At 46.1% G+C, this 17,618-nt stretch overlaps 1 protein-coding gene across 1 annotated transcript in view; it reads left to right on the top strand.

Annotated features, from left to right (window-relative positions):
• Window positions 1-11,323, top strand: part of LOC141051397 (uncharacterized) — a 39,565-nt gene extending 28,242 nt beyond the window's left edge. Inside the window, exons 8-9 of the mRNA XM_073548346.1 lie at window positions 3,501-4,264; window positions 10,526-11,323. Of these exons, the coding sequence (XP_073404447.1) occupies window positions 3,501-4,264; window positions 10,526-11,224 (1,463 nt within the window). The 3' untranslated portion in view covers window positions 11,225-11,323. The remainder of the gene's footprint in view (window positions 1-3,500; window positions 4,265-10,525) is intronic.
• Window positions 11,324-17,618: the final 6,295 nt, after the last annotated feature.

Raw genomic sequence — 17,618 nt, 5'->3', positions numbered from 1 at the left:
GTAGTGTTAGTGCCCAAGAAGGATGGGACTACATGGTTTTGTGTAGACTATTGTAAGCTCAATGAGAAAACAGTGACGGATGCATACCCCATGCCGCGTGTGGATGAGTTGTTAGACCGGCTGGCGGGGGCAAAGTATTTGACCACCATCAATCTATGCAAAGTCTACTGGCAGATTCCCCTTAGTCCTGACGCTTTTCCCAAGTCGGCATTTGTCACCCCGTTCGGATTATTCCAGTTTCGAGTTATGCCATTCGGGATGAAGAATGCCCCGGCGACCTTCCAAAGGCTGGCTGACCGGCTTCTGGATGGTCTCCAGGACTATGCTTGTGCCTACCTGGACGACATCGCCATCTACAGTGCGACATGGGAAGAGCATCTAAATCACCTAGAAACAGTATTGGACAGGATCCACCAGGCCGGAATCACCCTGAACCCAAACAAGTGTCACGTGGGCAAAGCAGCGGTTCAGTATTTAGGGCATTGGGTGGGAAGTGGGAAACAGCGACCAGAACCAGCCAAGATTGAGGCCATAGCCAAATGGCCCATCCCACGCACTAAAACCCAGGTCATGGCGTTTCTAGGGACAGCGGGGTATTACAGGAAATTCGTTCACAATTACAGCAGCGTAGCCAAGCCCCTCACTGATTTGACCCGTAAGAACCAACCCCGCCAGGTAACCTTGACCTCAGAGTGTGAGGAAGCCTTCCGCCAACTAAAGGATGCCCTCACCAATACCCCTGTATTGGCCGCACCCGATCCAACTAAACGTTTCCTTGTTCACACAGACACTTCTATGTTTGGATTGGGGGCAGTACTGCGCCAAGTCGGGCCGGACGGCCAAGAACATGCGGTAGCTTACCTGAGTCGGAAACTACTGCCCCGTGAAGTAAGCTATGTGGCCATCGAGAAGGAGTGCCTGGCGGTAGTATGGGCACTCAAGAAGTTGCAACCATATTTGTATGGACGAGTTTTCCCTGCTAACGGACCATAACCCCCTAGTCTGGCTTAATCGGGTCTCCGGAGACAACGCCAGATTGCTGTGGTGGAGTTTAGCCCTACAACCTCTGGACTTCACCATCCACCACAGACCCGGCAAACAAAATGGTAACGCCGATGGACTAAGTCGACAAACGGAACTTGTACCAACCCCATAAACTTCGATCATCCCCAAACCGATCCGTTGAGGATCAGACTGTGTATGCCGATCGCGTCGCTGAAAAGGGGAGCCGTGTTACAGAACCACTCAGCACCCAGAATATGTTGTGCAGTTATATGTATGTATAATAGGTTCTATGTGAGATGCATGTCCCTAATGCATCAGCCCACAGGCTGCGTCCCTGGGCAGAGGGGACACGATATTCTCCTTTTGTCCGCCCTCCCCCCCACCTTTGTAATTCCCACAGTAAACATCGGCAGGCTCCGGCCACCTGCGACTTTTGTAATGCATGTCTGGCCTGCCGCTTTTCTATTGGCCTGCCCTCTGTATCTGTGTGATATATTCTGTGTCCTGTGAGTAAAGTGTTGTCAGACTGGAAATACGTGGAGAAGCAGTGATCTTTTATATGCGCCCATGTAACCAAGGAATTCCAGCCAGCGTCATTCATTCAGACTCCAGCCAACGCAGAGCGGACCTCCAAAAATACGGGGTGGTACTGAAAGAGGTACCCCAGCTTGGGTAGACCCCGTTACACCCAGATCTACGTCCTTCTAAAGAACTTAACAATAACTGTAAGATACAATATTGTTACGCTCCAGGAAGACATCCAGGCCTCTCTTGAACCCCTCGGCTGAGTTCACCATCACCACCTCCTCAGGCAGGGCATTCCAGATTCTCACTGCCCTAAGGCTGTGTTCACACACAGCGTTTTTTTAGCGGTTTTTACCGCGGTTTTCACTATAAAACCGCTAAAAATAAGCTGCACAGTCATTTCTATGCATTTTGCACTTTTTGTGCACATTGATGTGTTTTTTACTGCGAAAAAACGCATTGCGTTAGAAAACGCAGCATGCACATTAATTTTGCGGATTTTTCCGCGGTTTTGTCTTCTTCCATGCGTTTAGAAACCACTGCGGAAAAAAACGCATCAAAAACGCATCAAAACCGCGCAAAAAAAGCCGCGGAAAAATAGGTGCGGTTTCTGGGAAGGGATTCAGGTTTTTGAGCAGAAATTTTCTGCAACGTGTGCACTTACCCTAAAGCATCCTCTTCTATGTTGGTGGGAAAACCTTCTCTCCTCCAGACGCAGAAAATGCCCCCTTGTGACCGTCACCTTCCTTGGTATAAACAGATCCTCGGAGAGATATTTGTATTGTCCCCTTATATTCTTATACATGGTTATTAGATCGCCCCTCAGTCGTCTTTTTCCTAGAGTAAATAATCCTAATTTTGCTAATCTCTCTGGGTATTGCAGTGCCCCCATCCCCTTTATTAATTTTGTTGCCCTCCCTTGTATTCGCTCTAGTTCTATTATATCCTTCCTGAGTATCGGTGCCCAAAATTGTACACAGTACTCCATGTGCGGTCTAACCAGAGATTTGTACAGAGGCAGTATAATGCTCTCATCATGTGTATCCTCATCAGCGCCTCCTCCTCCTCATCATCACATATCACAGCAGCCACTTTACAAGTGGGGAGCTCCTCAGTCAGGGAATGTACTCCCCAATCCATAGCTACCTACTTGCTCCTGTACCAACTATAGATTGGGGAGAACATCAGACAAGGAACATGGGTGGAGCATAATGCAAAGGGGTGTGGCTTTTCTGCTACACACGGTACCAATATTTGGCCAATCAGTGATAGCTTCATTTTTATCTCCTTTCTCTGGATAAGTGCACTTGGATCAGATGAGAGGTGCGAGAGACTTCTCAATGTCATGCAGGCCTCATCCCACTCTCTCTCACTCAACAGGAGAATTTGTGGGAGCTTAGGCTGGGGTCACACTTCGTTAAGGCAGTCCGTTTTTCGGATTGCGTTACACTGCAGCATAACGCGGTGTAACGCAGTCCGTTAACGCTGCCATTCACTTCCATTAGGAGCGCATCGCTAGCGCATGCCATAAATCGGCATGTGCTAGCAATGTGCCGTCATTCTGTGACGGACCCTGAGACGTGGGCTGCAGCGTCCGGGGGTCCGTCACTGCTAGCGCAGATGAAGCATCTGCGCTAGCGGACTCACATAACGCGATCGCGTTATGTGAGTAGCGTTAATGTCATCCGTCAACACTATGCGTTGAACGGACTGCATTAACGCTATGTGAACCTGGCCTTAGTGGGAGGAGGGATGTCGCCACTGTAGTCTGTTGGACGACACCCTGTGCAGTCTCACAGGTCGCACATAGCTAAGGCTGGCAATGTATATATATATATATTTCCAGTTATCAGAAAGCCTTTGGACACAGACTGTTTTGATAAATCTCTTGCTCGCAGTATAGGTATTTCCACATATAAAATTAAAAATATCAATTACTATGAATGAGATTTTTTTTTCCTCTTTTCCAGGTGAAGACTGGATGCAAAGTTTCCCTAATAATCTCCTTTCATCTACCTATCATGAAGTAGCAGATAATCAATCACTGATTATAGAAAATAACACTGGAAACAGACTTGATAACATATTAGTACTTTCTGAATATGGGAAAGAGAAATCTAATCAGCACCTAGATGAAAGGCCGCATTCTTGTACAGAGTGTGGGAGGAGTTTTAAAAATAAATCTGCTCTTGTTGGACATCAGAGGAGGCACACAGGGGAGAAGCCGTATTCATGTTCAGAATGTGCAAGATGTTTCAAGTATAAATCAGATCTTGCTAATCATCAGAGAACGCATTCAGGGGAAAGGCCATATTCGTGTCCTGATTGTGGAAAAAGTTTTGCGCACAAGTCAAGTCTTATAAACCATCTAAGAACTCACACAGGGGAGAATCCGTTTTCTTGCTCGGAATGTGGGAAGTCTTTTATTGTTAAAGCTCGACTTAGGAGACATCAGAAAAGCCACACCGGGGAGAAATCTTTTTCATGTGTGATATGTGGAAAATGTTATATGCGTAAAGAAGCTCTTGAGATACATCAGAGAGTTCACACAGGGGAGAAGCCATACTCATGTCCTGAATGTGATAAGTGCTTTAGTCAGAAATCATGTCTTAACGAACATGTAAAAACTCACACAGGGGAGAAACCGTTTTCATGCTCAGAATGCGGAAAATGTTTTAGTCATAAAGCCATTCTTATTCAACACCTGAGAATTCACACGGGAGAAAAGCCATTTGTATGCCCAATATGCGGGAAATGTTTTAAAGACAGATCACATCGGTCTTCACATCAAAAGAAACACAAGAGAGAAAACTTAAAAACGTAGGAAATTCGGCAGGTGTATGGCTCCGTTGTTGGACCCATTGTCACAGGATGCTTTGTGATGTAAATGTCGTGCTACAATACAGAAAATAATTTCTACTAACTTCTTGTTTGATCTCACACCTGTTGTGTGTCAATGATCTAAATCCTCATTGACGACGTAACCCTTCTGTGAAGAAACGTCTGAAGGAGTCACAACTCGCCACCGTCAATATTGCGTGAGCGGGATCACGTGGTAAGGTCTCCTCACTTGTACCAATGTGACGTTACGCACCACCTAGGGACACATAAGGTCAGCTTGGCACAGTTTTACACAGACCCCCCCCCTCATCCACACAGGCTCAGGGAGGTAGGGAGGGTGAGAGAAGGTGGCCCACATAGTCACTGACATGGCACCACACTGGTCCACAATCCTGATAGGCTGAGAGGCCTCTTTCACTAGCCCCAGTCAAACAGAACCCTATCCACCTGGTAGGACTGCCGCCGGTTCCTCGTTTAATATACGCCTGTTCCGTTAATAGGGTTCTATCGAGCCAGAAACCAGCCCCAATAGTGTGTGATTAGGCAAAGAAACGAACGTGTAGCTTCATAGATCTAGATAAAGAGCAGCCCAAGGTTAAATTACGGTATGTATTTAATCGCATTAAGGGCACACTAGACATATGCACAAATGGTTACAATAGTGGAAGGACAAAGGGTATAAACAGAACATATAGTCAGTTACCAGCCTGGCTTGCGGGAGAGGGGCTGCCACATGGGAGGCTTGGGTTCCCCTCGGTGTGTGACTTGTCCTCACGCAATGTCCTCGTGACCTCCCAGATCAAAAGCCAGGGGAAATGCTGCAAACAAGCATTTAACCTTGTGGGTCACTCCCACTCCTGCCCTCTGGGATGAACCTAAATCTCCCTGGAGGTTTGGAGATAAAGCTCCCAAGACCTATGAAAGATCGAAACGCCTTCCTGGGCGGTCTAGGGCAGCAGTTCTGGCGCCATCGGATCTCAACGGGCCCCTGCTGCTCATAGAAACTAAACACAAATTTGCAACCTAGCTGCTACTGGCTGTTCTATCTCCCTTCCCGTGCGTGTAAGAATGACTCGAGACCCAGACAGACTTTTAAAAACACAAAAATTGAGCTTGGTTTGAGTGGGTACACATGCAGCATATAAATGCATGTTCACATGGCCAAAAAGCATACAAAACCTACAAAAGACAAAATGAAAAAAAATGAAAAAAAACACTGCTATAATTAAAATTTAATTATAGCAAGGTTTTTTTTACTCTTCGCCACGACAGCACCCACTTGGAGAGAGGGATCCGCCCATAGGAACAGGAAACCTGCAGAGATAAAAGAGGGCGGTCCGCCTCTCCCCCTCAGTTGGTTTCCTGTTCCGAAGGGGAACCGCAGGATACGCTACAGTCTTACCTGGGCCAAGGAACCGCCTGTGCAGTGTCTGCGAGAACGGCAGGGGTTCCGGTCCAGAGGCAGCGACGGGGGAGTGCTGGAATCCGGCTCCCTCCGCGGCTGGTATGGATGACGGGCAGAAACCCCGGTACCGGGTGGCGCCGACCGGGGTTCTTCTGTGGACGACATGACACCGGGCGGGAGGATCCATTCCGGTCCATGTGGGGGCGCAGGAACCGGAGAAAACGGCAGCCTCCGGCGTTCCTAAAGGGCTTCAGCGTCCAGGAGGACGCACATGCAGCGCAGCAGGAAGTGGTAAGGAGGAACTTCCGGGTTACCGGAGGTTCCTCGGCTCAGAGCGCACGCGCGGCTGGGCGGCGCTGCAAGCAGAGAGGCGCTCCCCGCCCCCTCCAGAAAGAAAAAAAAAAAGCGATTTGATCTGCAGAGCACGGGCGGCTAGTCTCAGCGCTGTAGCGAGGAGCCGCAAGTAGGCGCACCTGGACGGGGAGGTACCAGGTATGAAGGGTATCATGGTATCATGATTAAGAGTGCTTAGCCACTCGAAACGCGTAGATCGATCGCATGCCTTGTAACTCATGCTGGCTTTTAAACCTCATTTCTATTGAGTGAATAAAGAATATTTTTCACTACATCGTGGAGCTGGACAAAGTTTTTTCTCATTGCCTTTTTATAAGTATTGTAATTTCCTGAGATAATGACTTTTGGGTTTTCATTGGCTGTAAGCCATAATCATCAACATTAACAGAAATAAACACGTGGAATAGATCACTCTGTGTGTAATGACTCTAACATATGAGTTTCACTTTTGAGAGAATTGTAGAGGTAGGCCTCATACACATCCTGTAAAAATTATGAAGGCGGGCATCATACAGACCCTCTAAAAATTTGTAGTGAGTGCCACATGATGACCCTCTAAAAATTGTAGTGAGTGCCGCCTGATGACCCTCTAAAAATTTGGAGCATGTGCTGCATGATGACCCTGTTGATATGGTGAAGGAGGACAACAAGAAGAAACCATGTACCATATACCTTTTTTTAGGTAGGAAGTGGTGCATGGGAATAAACCAGAAAAAAGCAACTTTTGAATTGGCTTTATATTCTGCTGCTGTCATCCGGTGGGGTTGAGAAATCTGAGCCAATCCAGGCTTTGTTCATTTTGATAAAGGTCAGTGTTATGAGCTCATTTTCTGCTCCACCAGTTGAGAGTTCTCCTTCCGTTCTCCCTCTGGTGGTGACAGGAGGTAGTGAGGTTGGTTTAAGTGGTAGTGATCTGCCACCTGATGAGAAGGATAACGATTGGATCTCTGGAGTATCAGACTGGATATAAGACAGCCGACGCCCTATCCTAGTGCTGGTTATTCAGTCTGCTTCTCAGGTCTTGGACTTCAGCTCTCTTCCAGTCTTCTTAAGTTTGTTTTTTGCTAATGTTCACACTTGCGCTTGTTGGTCAGTTCAGTTTCTTGTGTGGTCAGCTTGCCCCTTGCTGGGGCTATGCTGAACTTCCACTCCTGTTTATCTGTATTTGCCAATTTGCCTTTTTGTCCCTTATTAGATTGGCCTCTTTTTGCTCTGTTTCAGAATATTTCAGAGTGCTGATATAGTGGGAGAAGTCTAGTGACTTCAGGGTTAATTTTGCTATCAGACGTGTTGACATTATTTTTGGTAGGGTTTTTTGGCAGATTGCAGACAGTGTCTTTCCTTTCCTGTTCTTTATAGTTAGTTGGGCCCCATCGTTTGTTCAGCCTATTTTCCTGCCTTTGTTTGTGTTTTCATCTTGCTTCACCGTCAATACATGTGTGGGGGCTGTCTTTTCCTTTGGGGTCTGCTCTGGGGCAGTTAGTTTTCCCTTTTCTTGCTTTAGGTTTATGTAGTCCTCCGGCGGTGACGAGGCGTCTAGGAACAACGTAGGAACGCTCCACTGCTACTGTTAGTTGTGTGGTTAGGATCAGGGATCTGCAATCTGCATAGTTACCAACCTCTCTGGTTTTCTGGGACTTAGCTTTTTGTTGTTCCTCCTCGGTGACCCATTCATAACAGGTCAGCCTGTCACCATTTTAAGTTGACAGGTGGATGCGCCTATCCGTTATTATGCGCCCGGCGGCACTAAAACCCACTCTGACTAAACGCTAGGTGCAGCGCAGGCCAGCACCTCCAATGCATAGAAGGACAGTTCATGACATATGTCCAGCTTGGATACCCAATAGTTCTACAGCACAAAGGAATCATGGAGAACGCTGGTACGGTCGGCAAGGTACTCCTTCACCATATTCCAAAACGTTTCCCTCCTTGTCAGACTACCCGCGCGTCAGGGTTTGGGTGTTGGGAGGGTATAATGAAACTGTCCCAGACCTTTGATAGTGTTCCCCTGCGTCTGTGAACCTGGTTTGTGTCTCCTTCATTATCATTTTTGGTTGCCTAAGGAACTATGACCTCTGCCACAAGACCTGACAGATTGGAATTTTTGTATTAATTGTTCGACTAGGGCATTCTGGTATTGCACAATTTTAATAGTCTTTCCCGCCACAGGAAAAAGAAATGGAAAATTCTCCTTGTTGTGTGGCATGAGAAGGGTGAACAACTAGTAATTAGTGTTGGCCAAAATGAGTATAATGTGAGGGTTAAGGTTTCTTCACAAGGAGAGACCATACCCCTTAGACTTCAGTCCAGAGCCTCTCACCTAGCCAAATCAGTTCTCATACTTTGCACTGACGAGGGCCAATAGCCCGAAACACCGTGTCTGCAAATTGAGATTCTGATTTGTCTTTTATCCTAAGTCATATTACAAGACTCGTTAAAGGGTTGATTGTGACTTGTAGGATCACTACTACCAACAGGTGGCGCTATAGAGTTCAAGTCCACTTTCTCTCTGAAGAGGCAATTTGGATATATAATGTGAGGGTCATGGGAAAGTCAGAGGGACCTAAAGTCAGCCATGTGTGCCAGACTCCCAACAGTCAAGACTTCACTGTCTCCACCAGAAGGACAACTCTCCATATCCCCCTCCTCTTCAGCCCTTCCTCAATGAGCAGACTGGATGAAGACAATGTTGGCAGTGCCCTCTGTAGTGCAGGCAACCACCTCATGGTAACATAGTTAGCAAGGCCGAAAAAAGACATCTGTCCATCCAGTTCAGCCTATAAAATTCTGTCAGAATAAATCCCCAGATCTCCGTCCTTCTAAAGAACCTAACAATTAACTGTAAGATACAATATTGTTACGCTCCAGGAAGACATCCAGGCCTCTCTTGAAGCCCTCGACAGAGTTCGCTATCACCACCTCCTCAGGCAGGGAATTCCAGGTTCTCACTGCCCTAACAGTAAAGAATCCTCTTCTATGTTGGTGGGAAAACCTTATCTCTTCCAGACGAAGAGAATGCCCCCTTGTGACCGTCACCTTCCTTGGTATAAACAGATCCTCGGAGAGATATTTGTATTGTCCACTTATATACTTATACATGGTTATTAGATCGCCCCTCAGTCGTCTTTTTTCTAGACTAAATAATCCTAATTTTGCTAATCTCTCTGGGTATTGTAGTTCCCCCATCCCCTTTATTAATTTTGTTGCCCTCCTTTGCACCCGCTCTAGTTCCATTATATCCTTCCTGAGTACCGGTGCCCAAAATTGTACACAGTACTCCATGTGCGGTCTAACCAGAGATTTGTACAGAGGCAGTATAATGCTCTCATCATGTGTATCCTCATCAGCCTCCTCCTCATCATCATCATCACATATCACAGCAGCGACTTTACAAATGGGGAGCTCCTCAGTCAGGGAATGTACTCCCCAATCCATAGCTACCTACTTGCCCCTGTACCAACTATAGATTGGGGAGAACATCAGACAAGGAACATGGGTGGAGCATAATGCAAAGGGGTGTGGCTTTTCTGCTATACACAGTACCAATATTTGGCCAACCAGTGATAGCTTCATTTTTATCTCCTTTCTCTAGATAAGTGCACTTGGATCAGATGAGAGGTGCGAGAGACTTCTCAATGTCATGCAGGCCTCATCCCACTCTCTCTCACTCAACAGGAGAATTTGTGGGAGCTTAGGCTGGGGTCACACTTCGTTAAGGCAGTCCGTTTTTCGGATTGCGTTACACTGCAGCATAACGCGGTGTAACGCAGTCCGTTAACGCTGCCATTCACTTCCATTAGGAGCGCATCGCTAGCGCATGCCATAAATCGGCATGTGCTAGCAATGTGCCGTCATTCTGTGACGGACCCTGAGACACGGGATGCAGTGTCCGGGGGTCCGTCACTGCTAGCGCGGGCTCACATAACGCGATCGCGTTACGTGAGTAGCGTTAATGCAATCCGTCAACACTATGCGTTGAACGGACTGCATTAACGCTATGTGAACCTGGCCTTAGTGGGAGGAGGGATGTCGCCACTGTAGTCTGTTGGACGACACCCTGTGCAGTCTCACAGGTCGCACATAGCTAAGGCTGGCAATGTATATATATATTTCCAGTTATCAGAAAGCCTTTGGACACAGACTGTTTTGATAAATCTCTTGCTCGCAGTATAGGTATTTCCACATATAAAATTAAAAATATCAATTACTATGAATGAGATTTTTTTTTCCTCTTTTCCAGGTGAAGACTGGATGCAAAGTTTCCATAATAATCTCCTTTCATCTTCCTATCATGAAGTAGCAGATAATCAATCACTGATTATAGAAAATAACACTGGAAACAGACTTGATAACATATTAGTACTTTCTGAATATGGGAAAGAGAAATCTAATCAGCACCTAGATGAAAGGCTGCATTCTTGTACAGAGTGTGGGAGGAGTTTTAAAAATAAATCTGCTCTTGTTGGACATCAGAGGAGGCACACAGGGGAGAAGCCGTATTCATGTTCAGAATGTGCGAGATGTTTCAAGTATAAATCAGATCTTGCTAATCATCAGAGAACACATTCAGGGGAAAGGCCATATTCGTGTCCTGATTGTGGAAAAAGTTTTGCGCAAAAGTCAAGTCTTATAAACCATCTAAGAACTCACACAGGGGAGAATCCGTTTTCTTGCTCGGAATGTGGGAAGTCTTTTATTGTTAAAGCTCGACTTAGGAGACATCAGAAAAGCCACACCGGGGAGAAATCTTTTTCATGTGTGATATGTGGAAAATGTTATATGCGTAAAGAAGCTCTTGAGATACATCAGAGAGTTCACACAGGGGAGAAGCCATACTCATGTCCTGAATGTGATAAGTTCTTTAGTCAGAAATCATGTCTTAACGAACATGTAAAAACTCACACAGGGGAGAAACCGTTTTCTTGCTCGGAATGCGGAAAATGTTTTAGTCATAAAGCCATTCTTATTCAACACCTGAGAATTCACACAGGGGAAAGGCCATTTGTATGCCCAATATGTGGGAAATGTTTTAAAGACAGATCACATCGGTCTTCACATCAAAAGAAACACAAGAGAGAAAACTTAAAAACGTAGGAAATTCGGCAGGTGTATGGCTCCGTTGTTGGACCTGTTGTCACAGGATGCTTTGTGATGTAAATGTCGTGCTACAATACAGAAAATAATTTCTACTAACTTCTTGTTTGATCTCACACCTGTTGTGTGTCAATGATCTAAATCCTCATTGATAACGTAACCCTTCTGTGAAGAAACGTCTGAAGGAGCCACACCTCGCCACCGTCAATATTGCGTGAGTGGGATCACGTGGTAAGGTCTCCTCACTTGTACCAATGTGACGTTACGCACCACCTAGGGACACATAAGGTCAGCTTGGCACAGTTTTACACAGACCCCCCCCCCCCTCATCCACACAGGCTTAGGGAGGTAGGGAGGGTGAGAGAAGGTGGCCCACATAGTCACTGACATGGCACCACACTGGTCCACAATCCTGACAGGCTGAGAGGCCTCTTTCACTAGCCCCAGTGAAACAGAACCTTATCCACCTGGTAGGACTGCCACCGGTTCCTCGTTTGTTTTACGCCTGTTCCGTTAATAGGGTTCTATCGAGCCAGAAACCAGCCCCAGTAGTGTGTGATTAGGCAAAGAAACGAACGTGTAGCTTCATAGATCTAGATAAAGAGCAGCTCAAGGTTAAATTACGGTATGTATTTAATCTCCTTAAGGGCACACTAGACATATGCACAAATGGTTACAATAGTGGAAGGACAAAGGGTATAAACAGAACATATAGTCAGTTACCAGCCTGGCTTGCGGGAGAGGGGCTGCCACATGGGAGGCTTGGGTTCCCCTCAGTGTGTGACTTGTCCTCATGCAATGTCCTCGTGACCTCCCAGATCAAAAGCCAGGGGAAATGCTGCAAACTAGCATTTAACCTTGTGGGTCACTCCCACTCCTGCCCTCTGGGATGAACCTAAATCTCCCTGGAGGTTTGGAGATAAAGCTCCCAAAACCTATGAAAGATTGAAACTCCTTCCTGGGCGGTCCTAGGGCAGCAGTTCTGGCGCCATCGGATCTCAACGGGCCCCTGCTGCTCTTAGAAACTAAACACAAATTTGCAACCTAGCTGCTACTGACTGTTCTATCTCCCTTCCCGTGCGTGTAAGAATGACTCGAGACCCAGACAGACTTTTAAAAACACAAAAATTGAGCTTGGTTTGAGTTGGTACACATGCAGCATATAAATGCATGTTCACATAGCCAAAAAGCATACAAAACCTACAAAAGACAAAATGAAAAAAACACCGCTATAATTAAAATTTAATTATAGCAAGTGTGAGAATCATGTGGGAATAGTGGATGAGGGCAGGTATATCTCGCCCAGATTCCTTTCCTATGTGGCCTAGTCTGGTCAGTATCGCACCTGGTGACTAATGGATAATGGGAGGTGGATATAAAAGGATGCCAGGTGGTTGTGTGAGTGTCTCAGCCTGGGAACACAGAGAGCCTGTCTGTGTGAGAGACACACACGTGAGTGGAAGCAGTGCCCACTGCAACTGTGGTTTGGCTGGACGGGAGAAGCCCACCAGTTGGTAGTTAGGTTGTACTTTGTTTAGTTAGTGCCGGACAGGCAAGGATTTGTTTTATGTTTTATTTCTTTTATGCATTGCTTTCACCGTTAATAAACCTGACCCAGTGTCAGTTATACCCGAATCCCAGCTCTGCGCCTGAGTTTCATGCTGAACGCACGTGACCTTTGACCCCAGCAAAGGCGATCCCGGAGTGTTTTATCACACAAGGTTTTTTTTTTCATTTTGTCTTTTGTAGGTTTTGTATCCAGACAGACTTTTACCCTGGTATCAAGTTCTCCCACTTAAAAAATGACAGAGGCCTGTAATTGACATCATAGGTAGACCACAACTATGAGAGTCAAACTGAGAACACAAATCCAGAAAATCACCTTGTCTGATTTGGTAAGATATATTTTGCAAGTTATGGTGGAAAATAAGTATTTGGTCACCTAAAAACATGCAAGATTTCTTGCTCTCACAGACCTGTAACTTCTTTGAGAGGCTCCTCTGTCCTCCACTCATTACCTGTAGTAATGGCACCTGTTTGAACTTGTTATCAGTATAAAAGACACCTGTCCACAACCTCAAACAGTCACACTCCAAACTCCACTATGATGGAGACCAAAGAGCTGTTGAATGAAACCAGAAACAAAATTGTAGCCCTTTACCAGGCTGGAAAGACTGAATCTGTAATAGGTAAGAAGCTTGGTCTGATGAAATCAACTATGGGAGCAATAATAAGAAAATGGAAGACATATAAGACCACTGATAATCTCCCTCGAGCTGGGGATCCACGCAAGATCTCACCTCATGGGGTCAAAATGATCACAAGAATTGTGAGAAAAAATCCCAGAACCACACGTGGGGGTCTAGTGAATGACCTGCCTAGAGCAGGGACCACAAAGACTACCATCAGTAACATACTACACAGCCAGGGACTCAGATCCTGCAGTGCCAGACGTGTCCCCCTGCTTAAGCCAGTACATGTCTGGGCCCATCTGAAGTTTGCTAGAGAGCATTTGGATTATCCAGGAGAGTACTGGGAGAATGTCATATGGTCTGATGAAACCAAAGTAGAACTGTTTGGTAGAAATAAAACTCATCGTGTTTTGAGGAGACCGAATGCTGAGTTGAATGCAAAGAACACCATACCTACTGTGAAGCATGGTGGTGGTAACATCATTCTTTGAGGCTGTTTCTCCTCTGCAAATGGACCAGGACGACTGATCAGTATACATGAAAGAATGAATGGGGCCATGTATCGTGAGATTTTGAGTGCAAACCTCCTTCCATCAGCATGGGCATTGAAGATGAAACGTGGATGGGTCTTTCAGAATGATAATTATCCAAAGCACATCAACAGGGCAATGAAGAAGTTGCTTCGTAAGAAACATAGGAAGGTCCTGGAGTGGCCTAGGCAGTCTCCAGATCTCAACCTCATAGAAAACCTTTGGAGGGATTTGAAATTCTATGTTGCCCCGCGAAAGGCCCAAAACATCACTGCTCTAGAGGAGATCTGCATGGAAGAATGGGCCAACATACCACCAACAGTATGTGCCAACCTTGTGAAGACTAAAGAAAACGTTTGACCTCGGTCATTGCCAACAAAGGATATATAAAAAAAATATTGAGTTGAACTTTTACTAATGACCAAATACTTATTTTCCACCATAATTTGCAAAATAAATCTAACCAAATCAGACAAGGTGATTTTCTGGATTTGTTTTCTCATTGTGACTCTCATAGTTGTGGTCTACCTATGATGTCAATTACAGGCCGCTCTCATCTTTTTAAGTAGGAGACCTTGCACAATTGGTGGCTGACCAAATAAATACTTTTTTTTCCCTCACTGTTTATAATTTACAGCTAGGATGTATAGTATTTCCATAACTCCTTTATGAATTTCAAGCTAGCTGAACAAAGCACTCAGGCCCCATGGCTTGGATCCACAGGGGGTAGAAGGTTGCATACTAGCTCTAGAGGGGGTGGGAGTCCTTTTGTTTGAGGCTGGCCAAGTGTCATGTTATCACAGCACATGCTGAAAGAGTTTTTACAGTTCCAGGCCCATTAGTATACAGATGATTGACATGGAATTATATCTCCAATATTCTTCACACCTTCCAATTGAAGATGGGCGAACCCAAACAGTAAAGTTCGGGGTCTGTACCAAACAATTAGTGTTTGTGTCTGAACCCCGAACATGTAATTAGGAAAACACGGCATTTCTGGAATTCTGGTGGTGCACAAGTAGGATAACCAAATCCATCAGCTGCGATGTAGAAATACTTGGCACTCATAGGTGAATTCAAGAAATTATTTGTTGAATTAAGAAATTCCAGAAAATTAAGAGACGTTTCGGTCAGTACCTGACCTTCATCAGTCATCTGGATAGAGGAGATTGGTGCGAGAGTCTGCAGTGTCCATTGCTAAGACAGGAAGCGCTTCTTGTCTTACCAGTGGAAACTGCAGACTCTCACACAGAGCACTTCAACACAGATCTCCTCTGTCCAGATGACTAATAAAGGTCAGGTATAGACCGACATGTCTCTTAATTATTTGGACCCCAAACATGTACTTCTTCAGGAAGTCCAAGTTACTGTACGGGTTATGCACCCCGAACATCGGGTGTTTCCCACTTATAGATGTCTCTCCATTGCAAACCTGTGTGCCTGATGTCAGCGGCCATAAAGTAGCTGACATCAAACCCAGAACCATAACTCCACTTGCCACCAAACCAGAGCAAGTGATAAGAGCCGGGCAATGTGTCAAAATTAGGGCATCTAACACAGGGTTCCCTGTTATGAATGGGTCACCGAGGAGGAAAACAAGACCAAGCCAAGTCACAGAAAACCAGAGAGGTTGGTAACTACGCGGATTGCAGACCCCTGATCCTAACCACACAACTAACAGCAGCCATGGAGCATACCTACGATGATTCTAGATGCCTCGTCACAGCCGGAGGACTAAATAAGCCTAAAGCAAGAAAAGGGGAAATCTAAAACTGCCCCAGAGCAGACCCCAAAGGAATAGACAGCCCCCACACATGTATTGACGGTGAGACAAGATGAAAACACGAACACAGGCAGGAAAATAGGCTGAGCAAACGATGGGACCCACACTAGCTAGAAAGAACAGGAAAGGAAAGATACTGTCTGCAATCACGCCAAAAAACCCTGCAAAAATGTCCAACACTTCTGATAGCAAAAAATACCCTGAAGTGACTAGACTTCTCCCACTATATCAGCACTCTGACATATTCTGAGAGCAAAAAGAGGCCAATTTAATAAGGGACAAAAAGCAAACTGGCACATACAGTGACATAAGAGTGGAAATTCAGCACAGCCCCAGCCGGGGCTGGTTGACCACACAAAAAACTGAATAGACCAAATCAAATGTAAACATTGGCAAAGACAACTTCGCTTGAGAAGGCAGGAACTGAGCTGAAAACCTCAGGAGGCAGGAAAAAAATCACCAGCATGGGAATTGGGAGTCGGCTGTCTTAAATCCAGTCTGTGACTCCAGATGTCCAATCCTCTTCCTCATTATCAGGTGGCAGGTCTCTGTTAATTAGATCAGCTTCACTACCTCCTGCCACCACCAGAGGGAACCCGGAAAGAGAACTCACAACTCTGTCAGCACAACCAGCTCCCTCACCAGAAACCAGAGGCAGACCAGAAAGTGAGTTCACAACAGTTCCCCAACTCCAGTCCTCAAGGTCCACCAACAGGTCATGTTTTCAGGATTTCCTTAGTATTGCCCAGGTGATAATTGCATCACCTGTACAATACAAGGGAAATCCTGAAAACATGACCTGTTGGTGGGCCTTGAGGACTGGAGTTGGGGAACCCTGATCTAACATGCGCCTTTTCAGGGACTTCTGCTAACTGCTATTTTTAGGCTGGGGATAGGCAATATCCATGGCCCCTTACCAGTCTGAGAATACCAGCCCCCAGCTGTTTGCTTTAGCAAGGCTGGTTGTCAAAAATGAGGGGGACCCCATGCCAGTTTTTTTTTAAATTATTTAAATCATTTAAAAAAAACCCCACGGGACCCCTTTATTCTTGATAACCAGCCATGATAAAGCTGACAGATGTCAGTTTTGCCTGCGCTGGTTATTAAAAATAGAAGAGACCCCATGCCATTTTTTATTTATTTATAGGTCAGGTGCCGGCTGATGAATACTCCCATCAGTGGCACCTACTCTTGCTGTTATCCGCAACATGAGGTATAGACTGATGAGAGTAGTCACTCTGCTGGCTCCAGCTGTCATCAGACAGTGTAAAGCTGGAGTCACATATAGCGACTCACCAGCGATCCCGACAACGATATCAACGTGTCAGCATCGCTGGTGAGACGCTATGTGATCGCTGGTGAGCTGTCACACAGACAGCTTCACCAGCGATCAGCACAGCGACGCTGAGCACGCTGATGCAGGGAGCTGGTAACATACACATCGGGTATCTAAGGGACGCACGTCCCTTGGACACCCGATGTGTACGTTAGTTACCAGCAGATCGCTGGTCTCCCGCCTGTCACACGCAGCGATGCGTGCTGGCCAGCGGGAGACCAGCGACAAAAGAAATGTCCAGCGGTTTCCTACAGCGATCAGCGATACCGGCAGGGGGGCCGGTCGCTGATCGCTGTCACACATAGCGATCTCGCTGGTGAGATCGCTGTTGTGTCACAAAACTTGAGTCACATAGCGAGATCGCTATGTGTGACGGAGCCCTAAGAACCACAGCTCTGTGACCGGCGGTAATGGTCTTATCATCTTCCCATCTTTCAGAGCTCGTGTTTGCCACGCTGTCATGCACATGACAGCGTGGCAAACAACGGATGTTCGGGCTCCCCATTCATCTGAATGGGGTCTGAGTTCAGGTACCGTTCTGGGGCGAGTGCAG

Source organism: Dendrobates tinctorius, unplaced genomic scaffold (assembly GCF_039654945.1).
Source record: "Dendrobates tinctorius isolate UK_male_01 unplaced genomic scaffold, ASM3965494v1 ptg000157l, whole genome shotgun sequence".
Taxonomy (NCBI): domain Eukaryota; kingdom Metazoa; phylum Chordata; class Amphibia; order Anura; family Dendrobatidae; genus Dendrobates; species Dendrobates tinctorius.
The sequence above is the reverse complement of the archived record's forward strand: the minus strand, read 5'-3'. Positions and strand labels throughout refer to the sequence as shown.